Below are 15,840 nucleotides of genomic sequence, written 5' to 3' on the forward strand. Positions count from 1 at the left end.
ATCCTGGATGACACCTGATTTACGGTAAGTTAGTTGTGTTAACAAATTCAGATATTCTCTCTTTTCAATTGTGCACTTTATTAAGATCTGAGTTATGTTTGGTTGAAATTCACCTATTTTACCTAAACCCCCACTAAAATAGATGCCAAGCTGCCTAGTAAAATGATATTAATTATCTTTCTCTGAGCAGCTGCACTGCTTTTAAAATGCTGTCATGTGCTGGTCAGATGTAGACAAGCATGAAAGAGCAGTCAGGATGGTTTGGTTCCAAGGATTGTATATTCATGCTTGTTAATACAGCGTGATGGCCCTTTCAGCAGCCACTCAGAACATCTGGTCAACAGCAAACAGCATAATAGATAATCAAAACAAATAGCTGAGTAAACCAAAGATTGAACATTTTACAACAGTAAATAGTTGAGTAGTCTAGAAAAAACACCTTCTCTAAAATGGCTCTTTTCCTGGAATACCTTAATCACCAAAATGGACATTTTAAGCTGGCCATACAAAACAGTGTAAATGCAACATTTTTAAAAGAAATCTTGTACTGCCCTGATTTGAAGAGATGAACTAAGGGCATTTCTGATAGCACGCGTTTATGTGGGCGTAGCATCTCTATATATAAGTAGGTTAACACTGTAGCCCTCTTGCTTAGAGAACACTTGACATTTACATCAAAACATAGACACAATCCTCATCTACACTCAAAGATTTCCACTTCCAGGTTTTGACTACATTTTATTTAAAAATTATCTAATTCTATGAAGAACAAACAAATGCATCCAAAAACATTTTAAAAATACATCATAGATCACCTATTTAAGTATATCCTAAATTGAAATTAATTGTGGGTGTGTATTTTCTAGATTCATTTCATATGCTGCCAGTTAGAGGACTTTTTTGCTTTTTAAAACAACGCAAGTAGTGCTGATCCAAGCAATGTACCTCAACATGAAAGAAGGATGCCAAAAATGCCTTTTGGAGTGGTTTAATATTTGGTGTGACTGAATGATTCTTTATTAAAAAAAGACAGCAGAGGTGCTGAAAGCAGCTGACATATTTCACACTAATGGTGAAGGCACATAAAAGTTCTTGAAATAAATTCATAGAAGAGGCTAGGAGACCATTTATCGACTCACCCAGCCACCTGCATTCCATCTGCCTCATAGCAGCAGGTAATATTTGAACACAGTTATTCCCTCTAATCTCCCTCCGACCCTGCTCAGGATAAAGCGGATGGACGGATGTTTAAAGATATAGCATATCAATATTGTATATAATATGACATACATTATTTGAGTTACATTCTGTGCACTTTTGTGGCTTTACTCAAATAAGCCTATAATGTATCTACCAACATTGTAAATATCCCGGGGCAATATCTTCTAAGTTACTATTGGTGTATATAAAGAGGTCTATGAGTAATGCAGTTAAGCATACAGTATCAAAACAGGGTCTGTCTATCTGGTTATCTTTAATTCCAGTTTATCAGTTCACACCAAGGTTATTATAGTTTTGCCTTTTTATATTAGTTTTTTATTTCTATAGTTTTTCTGACCTTACTTGGAAATTCAGTGTAGTTTTAGTTTTCCTTCATCTTGTATTTTTAGTTTTAGTTTAGCTTTTATTTCACAAAGACATTTTTAATTTATTTTTATATATATTATTTTCGGTTTTAGTTTTAGTAATTATGGCATGGAGCGCCTACAGAGTTAGTTTTGTGTCACAATCAGACAGAACTGTACACTTAACAGATTTGGATATGAGTTTAAGGTTATTGGAAGCTTACTATACTGCCTGGTTTACTATCTGGTTTTGTTTTTGTCTGATAAACACCAGCATAATCAAAAACTAGGCACTGAATATGAACAATTTTATAATTTTTTAAATATTTTCTCATGAAAATCACAGGGGCTTAGTAAGAACAGGGCTCTTAGACTTGAATCAGTGTGCAGACCCCACCTAGCTGTATTGAGGGAAACAAAGAACAACAAGTATGTAGTGTCAAGGTTAGGGGTGGCGAGTCTTGAATAGCCCACCATAAGAACAGTAAACCCATAATGAGCAGGGCAAGAGCAGGTAATAAGAGTATGGACAGGCACAAAACAACAGAGACAGCGTCTAAGATTAAGAACAACATATACATTATCTAAACCTGTTAATCCAGAGTAGGATTGCAGGAAATCTGGAGCCTACCGCAGCAGGTTTGGATGCAAGGCAGGAAAAATCCCTGGTATGCAATATGTATGATAAGGCTGATGTTAAGAATAAAAAGAATATGATATTTCTATCATATAACTATTTTGAGAGAGAGAGAAAAATAGTGAAAAAAGGGAGATAAATATTTTAAAATATAATTCTGCAAATGGATTACTTTCACAATATCAGGTATTTTGAGTTGTGAATATGAACTAAAAAAGATAGATTAATAAATATGGAATACATACAAAAACCCATTAGTAGTTTTTCATCACTTGTCGTTAAACAATGGTTTTAAAGTAAAAGTGATTGGTCAGTAACAATGTGCTGATCTTGTATGATGACCTAGTCTCTCGATCAGTGCCGTTTTATTTTCAAAAACCGGGAGTGGTCTCCCCTCGTCTTTCTTGTATACTGAGATATGGGGATGGATATTTGAGGAGGAAACCACAAGACAATGATTATATTTTTAAATTATATACATTAAGAAACCATCAACAATAAATCAAATTAATAATATATTGAACAATTATTATAAAAGTAAAGTTGAATAAATCAGACTCTGCAGCTGTATAAATAAAAAAAAAAAAATGGAGTATGTGTTTAGGTAAAAGTACCACTTCCGGGTGATGGATATGGCCCAAAACTTAATACAGATCTACAATTGTGGTGTAACAAACACATGCCGAATCTCATCCTTCTATCTACTTGCATTTTTGAGTTATTGTGTTTACACACACACACGCATGTGCATACACACACAATTCCAAAAACAGTATTGTTGGACACTGGCTAGTCTATATCGTCAAGATTCATCAAAATATCGAGGTCGAATTTTTTCATGATTACTATACTTTCTCAATTCTTCGTATATGAGAAAGTAAAAACGATTTCTCCTGTGCGAAGTGGCAGGTGAATTACTGTCAACAAAAAGCAGACACCTGAGAAATAAACTGAAACGTTACTCACTCGTGATTTTTCTGTCCATATGGTAAACGTATTGTTGACCAGCACATTCTGTTTTCAGCCATTTGAATTACATAATTACATATTGTAATTACATATTGATATACAACAAGCACAAAGAAAGGCGGCACACAAATCGCTTTCTATTTCTCACGCTTTACGCACTCGCACTTAGCTTGCTCTGTCACAGCAAATGTTGTGTGAACAGCGCAGCCACCCTCTGTCACCAGCCGCCAATCACTGGATGAATATATGCGGGCGGCTGGATGACTTTCTGTTTTAGAGTTAAAACTTACAAAGGTTAAAGACTAACGGCAAGAATATTCATTTAAAAACAAAAATATTTTAGTAAATTATTATTTTATTTCAGTTAGTCTTTCCAGTCACTTTAATAGTTTAATTTAGTTTTAGTTTTTCATTTCGGTTAATTATTTTATTTCAGTTTACGAAAATGTTTTTTTAATAATAGTTTCAGTTTTGATTTTAGTTTTCGTTAACTATAATAACCTTGGTTCACACAAACAGAACTTTACTAAAGTAAATAAAGTGATAAAGGAATAATGAAAATCAATTCTAAATACTTAAAAAAAAAACAGAGGTACAGGTGAAATGTATTTCTTCACTTGGAGTACTATAGATAACACATAAATTAAATAGGACCTAAGATGATACACAAACATATAGAAAGATTATGCTTTATTTGGATGAATTGTCTATTCTTCACTAATCAAGTTTGTAAGTTCTTGAAAAAAAAAAAAAATCTATATAATTCAGATTTTTAATATAGAAGTTATGCTATATTTTTAATGTATACTATACCTAAAAATTTAAATGAAATGATTCAAACATTTATAACACTTGACTGAACTAACATACTCTGGCATTTCTTCATATCTGGATAAGTATCAAGACTAAGTTTAATCATTTATAAATATTTTTCTTCTTTGCCTAAATAGTAATTAGTTGGGACCAAGTATGGGTAGTATTTTCAAACACCCTGAGTTCAGCTTTTCAGTCTTGGCATTTGAATATTTGAATTAATCACAAAATGTCCCGATTTTTAAAAAAATGGTACATTGCCATCTACTGTAAAAGTATTGAGGCATCAATTATAGATACAACCAAGAATTACTGTTGGAAAAATATGTATATAATTCAGTTTGGCATTAACAGGACTGTTTTGAAGGAATGGAAAAATAACACATATACCACACTTGCAGTTGTGTAAAAGCTACATTTAACTTAAGGTTTAGAGACCAGATAACTTCACACCATATTAACTATTATAGTATTGCACATTTTAATGCAAAACTGAAAAGTTATCTTTCAAAGTAAAACTAAATCTTTACTTCCAAATGAAGACCTCAATAACTTCACATAAAAGGAACTGACTTCTAGTGTCATAAAAATCACACACATCTGCATTTGAGAGCACCATTAAACTAAATGGACCCTACACCTGTGTGAAGATAATGTGCAAGTACAGCACAAATTATGCAGGAAATTCAGATCAAAAAGTCACACTTGAATCCTTGAATGTTATCTGAAATAGAATCCCTGCTCTTAAACAAACTTAGATATTGTTTGTTTAGACTAGGGGGCTTCACTCGCCAACCTCCCACTGCCTGCGCTACATGCCAGAAACTGTGTCTCTGTCGATCATGTATGTGGATTTCACTTTTACCAAACAACAAACCTTTTAATTCTCAAGGATAGGCCTCTTCATTGGGAAAAAACACTGCTTTATTTTCACTGATGGCAACACAAATTTCTACAAGTCTCCAACTTAAAGTTTAAATCCGAACAATATCTCTTTTCTCTGTTCCTTATTTCACCAAGTAATAATTTCCATTTGCACTAATGCGATCTTTACTATCCTTTTTTTTGACACTTTCAAATTTTCGCACTTCCATTATCTCCAACCTGCTCTGCATGTGTACTGCGCCAACGTTTTCAAATTCTTTATGACGTTCTACTTTGTCATATACTCTTTGTCTTTTATTTCCAGCCCTAGGTGTGGTTAGATTTGGCTTGGCAAAAAGATTCATCTCGCGGGATGTGAAAATGTCTCTCTGAGAAAATCATGTCTCGTTTCCTTCCAAGGTTTTTTTTATAACAGAGAGAAACATATGTGTAATGCAAATAATAGAAATTGAATTAAGTCATCACTTGTAATGTCCATCCATCCATTTTCCAACCCGCTGAATCCGAATACAGGGTCACGGGGGTCTGCTGGAGCCAGTCCCAGCCAACACAGGGCACAAGGCAGGAACCAATCCTGGGCAGGGTGCCAACCCACCACAGGACACACACAAACACACCCACATACCAAGCACACACTAGGGCCAATTTAGAATCACCAATCCACCTAACCTGCATGTCTTTGGATTGTGGGAGGAAACCGAGCGCCCGGAGGAAACCCACGCAGACACGGGGAGAACATGCAAACTGCACGCAGGGAGGACTCGGGAAGCGAACCTGGGTCTCCTAACTGCGAGGCAGCAGCGCTACCACTGCGCCACCGTGATGCCCCCACTTGTAATGTGATAACAAGAATTTAAACTGTAAAGCATTAAACTTTTCCTTTACTAGAAATGTAATTAGATTACATGAACATACTGTATTATTTTGTACCGCATCCCAACTAAAATCTGATTATCACATGTGTATCTACATAACTGCATAGATGGCAGCACTTACTGTCACACTTAAGCTATCTGCAGGCAACAGCCTTAAGAGGACAGAAGAATCTCGCTGCCACTGTGCCACTTGATAATTAATAAAAAATAATACTTATCATTCAGTACAAATTACAGTACCTAGGCCATTTGGCAGATACCGTATTGCAGATATGCATATCCTGTCATGGTCCCATCCAAATATGAATGTGCAAATGTAAATAAAAATTAATTATTTAAAACAAATATCATTGTCAGCTTCTTTGTCATGTTTCTTCATACATGTGAGCTTTTAGAAATTCATGAGATCTTAATTACAATATTAAATGTCTACAAATTTCAAATTTTAAATGAAATATCTACAAATGTCTACATATCCGCCTGACAGTCACCATCAGGTCACTATGTGAAGAAGCATTTTATACAGTGAATCCTTAACATTCATGATTTCTTGCATTCATGTGATTTTATTAGTATCCTCAATTTCACTTTTGGATTGGCAACCATGCACATTAATGGACTTCACAGCCTTGTACAGTGGAGGAAATAAAATGACAGCCACAATGCGTGTAAGTTTGGGGAGCAGCTAGTATTCTACCAGACACTTCACTGGTCTTGTTCACCCTACCGTTGTACAGCAAAGATGTCCCTGTGCATTTGTTGCATATTTTCATTGTTTTTCTAAAAAAAAAAAAATAATCACGTTTTGTGTTGCAATTATGCCCTTAAAGCAGACCTGGGCATTATATGGCCCAAAAGGTGAATGTGGCCCATTGTCTGGTTCTGTCTGGCCCTTGGCAAGTACTTGCCTGCGTGTGTCAGTCTGCATCACAGCTAGATGTGACCATGCACATGCAGAGCAAAACTGATAACTGAAGGAGATTGTATTGGAATGGATGGGATATGAAACTGAGGGAGATGCCATCAGAGAAAGGGATGATACAGAGATTGTTCATGTCAAATATGGGAATAAAGGAAGACGATACCTGTTGTTATTCTGTGTACCATCTGCATTTTTTGCAAAGACACAACAAAAATGCAGTAAAAAACAAAATGTTGATGTGGAAAATAGATCATTCACCAAATCCTAAACTCCTTATAAATATTTTTTCATGGAGGTTATTAGTAAAGCAATCTATTTGGTATGCAAAGAGCACATTGCTGCATTTAAAGACTACAACTTGAGCTGTCACTTCGAGACCAAGCATGCCAAAAAATACAGACATTTATCTGAAGAAGAGAAGGTGACAACTGCTGAGGATTTGTTGGCTAAACTGCAAAAAAAAAATTTTTTTTTAAAAACGTCATGCAGCAAAGTAAGGAACAGTAAAAACCAGCTCTATATTAGCTCACAAAATTGCCAAAAGAAGCAAACTGTTTTCTGATTGAGAATTTCTTAAAGAGTGCTTATTGGAGTTGGCAGCACTTCTCTGCACAGAGAAAATGGATGCGTTTGGACGTCTGTCCCTTTCACGGTAAACAATTACAGGACAGATTGTGGAAATTGAGGAGAATCTGATACTACAGCTGAAACACACAGTGGAAAAAGTCGAGTTCTACTCCTTGGCTTTAGATAAGAGCTTCGATGCTCATGATACAGTGCAGCTGCTGATTTTTGGGAAAGGAATAATAAAAGACTTCGATGCAGTCAGTGAAAGGGACAAAACCAGTTACAGTAGGTTTTATTTACTGAATTCAGTACATGCATGCAAAAAGTAGGACTCCAGTGGGAAAAGTTAGTTGGTGTGACAACTGATGGTGCTCCTAATTTGACAGGTAAAACTGATGGACTTTTAAAAAGGATGCTGGAAAAAGTGGGCGAGATTAAGCCAGCCCAAAATGTCACATTTTTACATTGTATTATTCACCAAGAAGTGCTATGTAAATCAGTGCTAAAAATTAAACATGTGGTTGATATTGTAATAAATACTGCACATTTCATCAGGGCTAGGATATTAAATCTCTGACAGTTGTTACTCAGGTGGCTAAGCTTGGGCAAAGTGCTCAGAGAAGCCTGGGATCTGAAATCAGAGATTCAGGAGTTTTGCCAAATGAAAGGAAAACCCATCCCTGAACTAAGCAGCACTGAATGACTAACAGATTTAGCATTTACTGTTGCTGTGACTTTACTTATGAATGTACTGAATACAAAATTGCAAGGTAAACGTCTTTTTGCATAGGACATTCACAGGCTATTCAAGAACTTCAAGAGGAAGCTGCTGTTTCACTCTCAAGAAGTTGAGAGAAACACACTGACACACCTACCCACACTAAGGGAGAAGGAATACATCTGCTAATCAGCTTAAAAGATATGCAGCCTTGTTCTGGGCACTGCATGGTGAGTTCTCCAGGCAATTTGAAGACTTCAAAGCAATGGAAACTGAAACGTTCACCATCTCCTCTACTTTTACATGTGATGTTTACAGTGTCCCCAGTGAGGTACAACATGAACTTATTGACTTGCAGTGTGATGCACTGCTGTCAGAACACTTCAAGTTAGTACCATTACTGACATTCTAGAATTCTCTCAAAAAGGAGAATTTCCCACACTTGAGAAAACGAGCTCAGAGAATTCATGTCCTCTTTGGATCAACATACATATGTGAACAGACTTTCTCAGCAATAACATTCAACAAATCCAAGTACAGATCTTCTCTCAGTGATAACCATGTGTTTAATCTACTGTGAATAGCAACATCAGGAATTACACAACTTCAGAGCATTAGTTGAAGCTCATCAAAGGCTTAATTCTTCCCACAAAGTTGTCACAGGTACACAGACAGCAAAAATCCTTTATTAGTGATTACAGTAAAATGTAATTTGTTTATTTGTTTTACACAATCAGGAATTGTAGTTTGTGTTAGAAAGCATGCTATAGTGTCCATATGTTCCATGGTTCAATAAATCAAACAAAATCTGTGAATATGTGTTCTATATTAATTTTATTATGGTGAGAAATAGAAATATAACATGTTTACCGTAATGTAACAGTTGATAGAATGTGTGTGTTCGGCCCTCCTAAACAAGCTGGTTTTCTCATGTGCCCATTCCTGCCTTAAAGCACAGTGCAAGTCCATCAGGCTCTAAGCCCAAGCATGCAAAGTCAGCAATGTGACCGAGAAATTAAAGGTGTTAGATAAACTTTGTGCCAGAATGGGGGCATCTGCTGTTGACTGCAACTTTGGTGTTAACGAATCAACAATTCAATACATTATCAGTTAAAAGGAGGAAAGTGCGGAATAGCTACCAACATCAAGGTTGTTGATCCTATCATCGATCGGCCTCAAGATTAAACATCAAATCACCTATGCTATGCTCACATGGATCACAAACGGCACGCAAAGCATATATCACTGACTGATTATTTCAAGCTGGTGTGTCCTTCACGATCTCCAAATCCACCTGTCAGCCACGAAGGACAGAATATCAGAGAAGATGCTGAAAACTTGCCAGTCTTGGCATCTTCTGATAACACTGACTGCATTTTTTTATTGGAGATGTCTGCACAAAAGTTCACAGAATTCTATGATAAAGAAAACTTTTGCAGGTTACCAATTTTATTATGTGTACTGCATTTTATTTCATAATTACTGTGTTACGAAAAGTGTACATTATTAGAAATAATAATGTATAAAAAATTCTAGGCAGAAACGTGTATTTCAGCAATATCTAACAAAGGTTTTTGGTGGTTATGGGACCCTAAACCCCTATTTCCCAACAGGCTCAATAAATTAACAATTGTGTCCTTGACTTTCGTGCCTTTTTTTGGCAACATTACCCTCATGAATCTGATAACCTACTCTTAATTTTAAAAATAAATGCGGTGGTATGAACTTACTCCAAAAGAATAAAACAGGCAAAAACCAAAAGGATGCCTTACACCCCCCTTCCCATTCTACATTGTGTATTCAAAAAACAGTCTAAACTAAGGATATAGGGGTTGTGGCAGGTGGTAAAAAGCAATCACAGACCATAAGGACTTGGCTGATCAGTATAGTTGGGATTTGTGGATTTTGATGGCAACTCACAAACATCCATTAAACAACTTAAGGCACATATTTCAGTATCAGAAAGAGATCAATAATGTAATTCCACAAAACTGTTTACTTGCCTACAACTTCCTGAAGGAAAGATTCACTAATGATATACAAAATTTGACAGAACATCTGTATCTATAGAATATATTATGTTCCACATACATTTTTTGCAATAGATTTCCATTATGTCAAAAGATGTGCTGATTAAGAGACAGGTGAGCTTTCACTCTTGTATTCAGAATAGCAATTCCAGGGAGTGAGGCACTTCCTTATATTAAGGAGTCAGAAGAATATAGTGGATGAATGGTAATGTGACACAGCAGGAAAGAAAACAAAAATTTAAATTGGTGGAAACCCCATAGAAAAGGAACTCTCTTAAATGAAATTGTAATCTCTACAGGAATTGTACCTTCCAGAGGAAGGCTCAGTCGTTCATATATTTTTAGTTAGTAAAATGAGGACTGCACCCTAACAAATTAAATAAGTAATAGTAATAATGAAGTGTCTTATCTATACTTATCCAAGTCCTAATCTTTATATACTGTTTGCTATTCTACACAATATTCTCTTTTTGGCTGCTTGGTACTTGAAAAGGATATTTGTTCATTTATGTTGATCTGTTTTAAACCACTTTATTATCTGTCTATTAAACAAGCCTGTGTCTGACTGTGTACTCATTATGTAATTTGTAAAGCTTGTATTTGTATCTACCACTCAAGTTGTCACAGCACCCTATACCTACACTCACTGAAGAGTGCTAACCAAAAATAAACTGAATTTAATTTTATTTTATTTAGTAAACTAGTGTGGTTTAGTTGGTTTGGCTTTGTTCCTTCACAGTACAGTCCCAGTCTGACTGGCTCTAAAACTGTAGATAAGTACCAATCTAGTTATACTCTGCAAAGGATCACCTCATTTTACAGTGCCTTTTACTGACAATGCATTTGCAGGCTTTCTGGTACTACCCAATGAGTACATATACTATTGCAAAACAAGTAAGATTAACAGAATGACAAATACAATTCAGAAATTATTATAATTTACTTCTTCAGAGGCTTTCAGAGGCTTGCATGGTGATACAGATAATTCTATTACTTATTTTCCCTAAAAAGAATAAATAAGTCTTGTGTGTCATTCTCACCCAGGAACTGTGTGATATGTAAAACGTAAACTAATTTGCAACTCAAGATTAAAAGCAACCGCTTGAAACTAACCTGTTAGTCATTTTGCACTAAACTGGATGCTGATGTGACCCTTAATTTCTATGTAAATAAGCAAAAAATAAATAAAACTTTACTTACTTGACGACTATGCATGTTTAGAATTAGCAGCACAATGGTAGTCAAGATGAGAGAGATGATACTGAGAGCCAGACTGAAAAGCCAGAAAAAACTTCCATAGATGTTGCTGAGATACATGTGAACAGTTGAATATAGCCCACACCAAATGACCGAATACAGCACCTGTGACAGGGATTTAATGCATATCAATATATATCTCCCAGTTCAGAAACATCCTTAAACAAAACAAATGAATTCCATCAGTTTCTGAAATCTTAATACAATACTTTAGAATTATCTGGCTTTGGGCACTAACTGTTTATAAAATTTAATCTGATCTTCATCTAAGTCATAAGCATAGACACACACAATATGATTAAGCTAATAACACAGAAAGAACAAATAAGTCATTTCATGTCTTTATTGAACACACCCTTCAAACTTTCATAATGTGCTATAGAAAAACTGAACTCTTGGATTTAATAAATGGTTGAAGCTCCTTTAGCAACAAAACTTCAAACAAGTACTTGCAGTAACTGTAAATCAGACCTGCACAACGTTCAGGAGGAATTTTTGCCCATTTTATTTTCAGAAACATTTGAGCTCTGCCATATTCTCATATCTGGTGTAAATGGCTCTATTAAGATAATTTCACAGCATCCTCATAAGGTTAAGGTTTATGCTCAGACTGAGCCACTCCAATAGGCAGATTTTGTATAGTTGAAGCCACTTTGCAGTAAATTTCTTTTGATGTTTAGTGTCATTGCTGTGCTGCATCACCTAACTTCTATTGAGCATCACATCGAAGACTGTCACTCTGAGACCATCCTATAGGATACTCGATATTTTTTTAAATTAAATTGCCTCTTAATGAGGCCAAGCAGTCCAGGCACAGTGACGGCAAAGCAGCCTCAAATCATGATGCTCCCTCCACCATACTTCATCATTGGGATAATGTTCTCATCCCATATGTACGGCCACATACTCGTCCTTAATAATTTAACTTTAGTTTCATTAGTCCCCAAAACATTTTCACAATAGCGCTGTGGAGTATCAAGGTTTTTTTGACCAACTTCGGGCATGCAGTGATGTTTTTTTTTTTTTTGAAGAGCAGGAGCTTCCTTCTTGATGTCCTGACATAGACACCATGTATGGTCAGTATTTTGCTTATAGTAGACTCATGACCAGAGATATTAACCTGTTCCAGTGAACCTATTAAACCTTTGGCTTAGGGGTTCTTACTCTAGGGGTTCTTTGAGCATTCTGGGTTGTGCTCATGTCATTTTGGCTGAATGCCCACTTCTAGATTAAGTAACCAAAGTACTAAATTATCTCCATTTATACAAAATTTGTCTAAATGTGAACTAATAAATACCTGAAATCTTTTACATCAATTTTTAACCCTTTTCAACTTTATGTAATTCAACAATTTTTCATCACAGATCTGAGAACTCTCTTTTGCAAGGCTTGCTTTAAGTCAGCAGACACTTCCTGTGAATATCAAAGGTAAACTTTTTAGAGTCTTTTCTATTGGTCAGTGGTGCTCTAACTCACACCTCCAATCACATTTCACTTATTTGACTCCTGTTTGCCAACTACTGACTCCAAGGGTCACAAACCTTTTCCAACCTACACTGTGAATGTTTGAATGATTTATTAATACAGTGGTACCTCTGGTCATGACCATAGTTCATTCCAAAACCCGAAAGTAATTTCCCCCATAAGATTGTACGTAAATACTATTAATCCGTTCCAGACCATACAAACTGTATGTAAGTATATATATATATTGTCACACACGTGCGAGTAGGAGGCAGCTAAAGTGCTCGAGTAATTGTAATAAAACATCCGACCAGGGTGCGGCAGAGTGCACTGACTGTCTTTCTCAGTTCCCTACAGACCTTTCCCGGGAAATCCTGCAAGGTTCCGGCGCCTCTGAAGATGTCACTTCCGGCCGCCCCTTTGATGACATCACTTCCGAAGCCGGCCCCTTTGATGACATCACTTCCGAAGCCGGCCCCTTTGACGTCACTTCCTCTAAAGACCTTTAAAGCCTCCATCTTGGGCTACTATAGTCAGTTCTGTTTTGGACCCTGTGAGATGTACATCGTTTCTTTGATAAGAAAACCCATTTGCAGCTGGGAAAAACAATATACGGGTGGCTACCCCAAACCTTTATAATGATATAAATCCGCGAAGTAGAAACCATCTGTTTGTATGGTTATTTTTATATATTTTAAGCCCTTATAAACTCTCCCACACTGTTAACATTATTAGAGCCCTCTAGACATGAAATGACACCCTTTAGTCAAAAGTTTAAACTGTGCTCCATGCCAAGACAGAGATGGCAGTTCTTTCTCACAATTAAAAGAATGCAAACATATCTTCTCTTCAAAGGAGTGCCGTCAGGAGCAGAGAATGTCAGAGAAAGAGCGCTCGCTAAGAAAAGCAAACAATCAAAAAATCAATACATGCTTTTAAGCATGCCGATGCCCCGCGATAAATCAGCATTTTGTAGAGGAGCGTTCGTATCCTCTAGGCAAACAGCCTCTGTGCAAACAGCCCCTCTGCTCACACCCCCTCCGTCAGGCGCAGAGAATGTCAGAGAGCGTGAGAGAGAACGAGAAAAGCAAACAATCATGCACCGCGCGGGAAGCATATCTTATAGCATTGAGGAGTTTTAGTTAATATGTAATACATGCTCTGATTGGGTAGCTTCTAAGTCATCCGCCAATAGCGTCCCTTGTATGAAATCAACTGGGCAAACAAACTGAGGAAGCATGTACCATAAATTAAAAGACCCACTGTCCGCAGAAATCCGCGAACCAGCGAAAAATCTGTGATATATATTTAGATATGCTTACATTTAAAATCCGCAATGGAGTGAAGCCGCGAAAGTCGAAGCGTGATATAGCAAGGGATTACTGTATATATATATATTTTAGGTACAAAAATAGTTAATTATGCCATAGAATGCACAGTGTAATAGTAAACTAAATGAAAAAAAACATTGAATAACACAGAGAAAACCTTGAACAACAGAGAAAATTAACATTGCAAGAGTTTGTGCTAGACCCTTACGAACCGCTTGCTGTCAACATTTTTTTTATGAGTTTTAAGCAAGGGGAAAAAAATTAAATGCCACTTCTCTTGCGAAACGTTTCAAACCATCCTCTACTGGCTTTAAATTCCTCACCTTTGCCACTCGGAGGATTTTTTTTCAGCAAATCGCCATGAATCTTCCTGGCTTTCTCGCATATCATCACCTCGCTTATGCTATCCCTTGCAAGTTGCTTCTCGTTCAACCACACTAGCAATAGTTTTTCCACCTCTTCCAGCACTTGAGGCCTCTACTTGGTTAACATTGTAACTCATTTTGCAACATCAGCTCAGCTGCTTTGTTAGGCCCTGTATATGCAAACAAAAGAAAATGGGAAACAGAGAATGGGAGATCACTGGTGCGTACGAACGCGCGTAGGGAAACTGGCCGCCAGTGTTTTTGTTCGCCACCAGAGCATGTGGTCGTGAACAGATGCAAAATTTTGGTTTTTAAACTTATACTTGGATGAATCCAGACAGATTTCTGTAGTTGAAACCAAACATCACCTAGTCCAATCCGACAATTGATTTCTTTTACAGTATGCACTTCCCATCTTCTGTAAGTAGACTTTCCAAACACACAAACTTTGACAGCCTCTCAGCCCTTTTATCTCATTCTAGTTCTTCACCATCTGTTGAAGCCATGCTTACATTCTGATAGTTTCTTTGTTTTTTTAATACTTATGGTTAAGCCCCACTCTTGTGTGGATTCTTCTAATCTTGTCATGCATTGGTTCAATGCTTCTTCATTTTCATGGATCAATTTCAAATCATCAGCATACAAAAGAGCAAGCAGTCGTTGTACACCTTCGGCCTTTGTGCCCATATGAATTCTTCTATCAGGCATTGAGTAGGCAATTTTAATTCCAAGAGTCATGTCTTGTAATGCTGTTTTGAAAACACAATCAATGTAAAAGTTGAACAAAGCTGGAGGCAACAAACATCCTTGCCTTAATCCAGTATGAACTTTAAACCATTTTGATAATCCACCTCTTACTCGAACAGCAGCTGATGTACTTTCATAAAGAGACTTGATGAGGTTTCACATTTTTGTTGATACACAATAGCTCATGAGGACCTTCAAGAGTCCAATCCTTTTTACTGTAGCATATGCTGCTTTTAAATCAAAAGGCACATGTGTACTTGCACCCGTTTTCTTTTTGTCTGTTCCATTAGACGTCTCATGTGGAAGATTTGTTCAACACACCTTCTGTTCTTGTGGAAACCTGCTTGAATTTCAGACTATTTACTATAAGCTAATGAGACTAGTCTGTTTAATATCACAAGTGCGAACAATTTATCGACAACACTTAAACTTATCCCTCGTTAGTTATCACAAATGCTTCTGTTTCCTTTCGTGAACAATGGAACCACAATAGCTTTAACCCAGTCATCTGGGACCCTTTCTTCTTTCCATATCTTGATGAAAAATTGATGAAGGTATTATACCATTACTGTACCACTAGCCTTTACCATTTCTACATGAACACCATGTATTCCTGCTGCCTTGTTGTTTTTCAGGGATCTGATGGCCTCTGATATCTCCTTTTCTGTTGGATGCTGCTCCTCTGGTTCTATATC

At 36.6% G+C, this 15,840-nt stretch overlaps 1 protein-coding gene across 3 annotated transcripts in view; it reads right to left on the reverse strand.

Moving 5' to 3' along the window:
* Window positions 1-15,840, reverse strand: part of LOC120539056 (transmembrane protein 268) — a 68,522-nt gene that overhangs the window by 28,664 nt on the left and 24,018 nt on the right. For all 3 annotated transcript variants that reach the window (XM_039768769.1, XM_039768767.1, XM_039768768.1), the window contains exon 7: window positions 11,182-11,343. In XM_039768769.1, coding sequence (XP_039624703.1) covers window positions 11,182-11,343 — 162 coding nt within the window. The remainder of the gene's footprint in view (window positions 1-11,181; window positions 11,344-15,840) is intronic.

Source organism: Polypterus senegalus, chromosome 11, assembly GCF_016835505.1.
Source record: "Polypterus senegalus isolate Bchr_013 chromosome 11, ASM1683550v1, whole genome shotgun sequence".
NCBI classification, from domain to species: Eukaryota; Metazoa; Chordata; class Cladistia; order Polypteriformes; family Polypteridae; genus Polypterus; species Polypterus senegalus.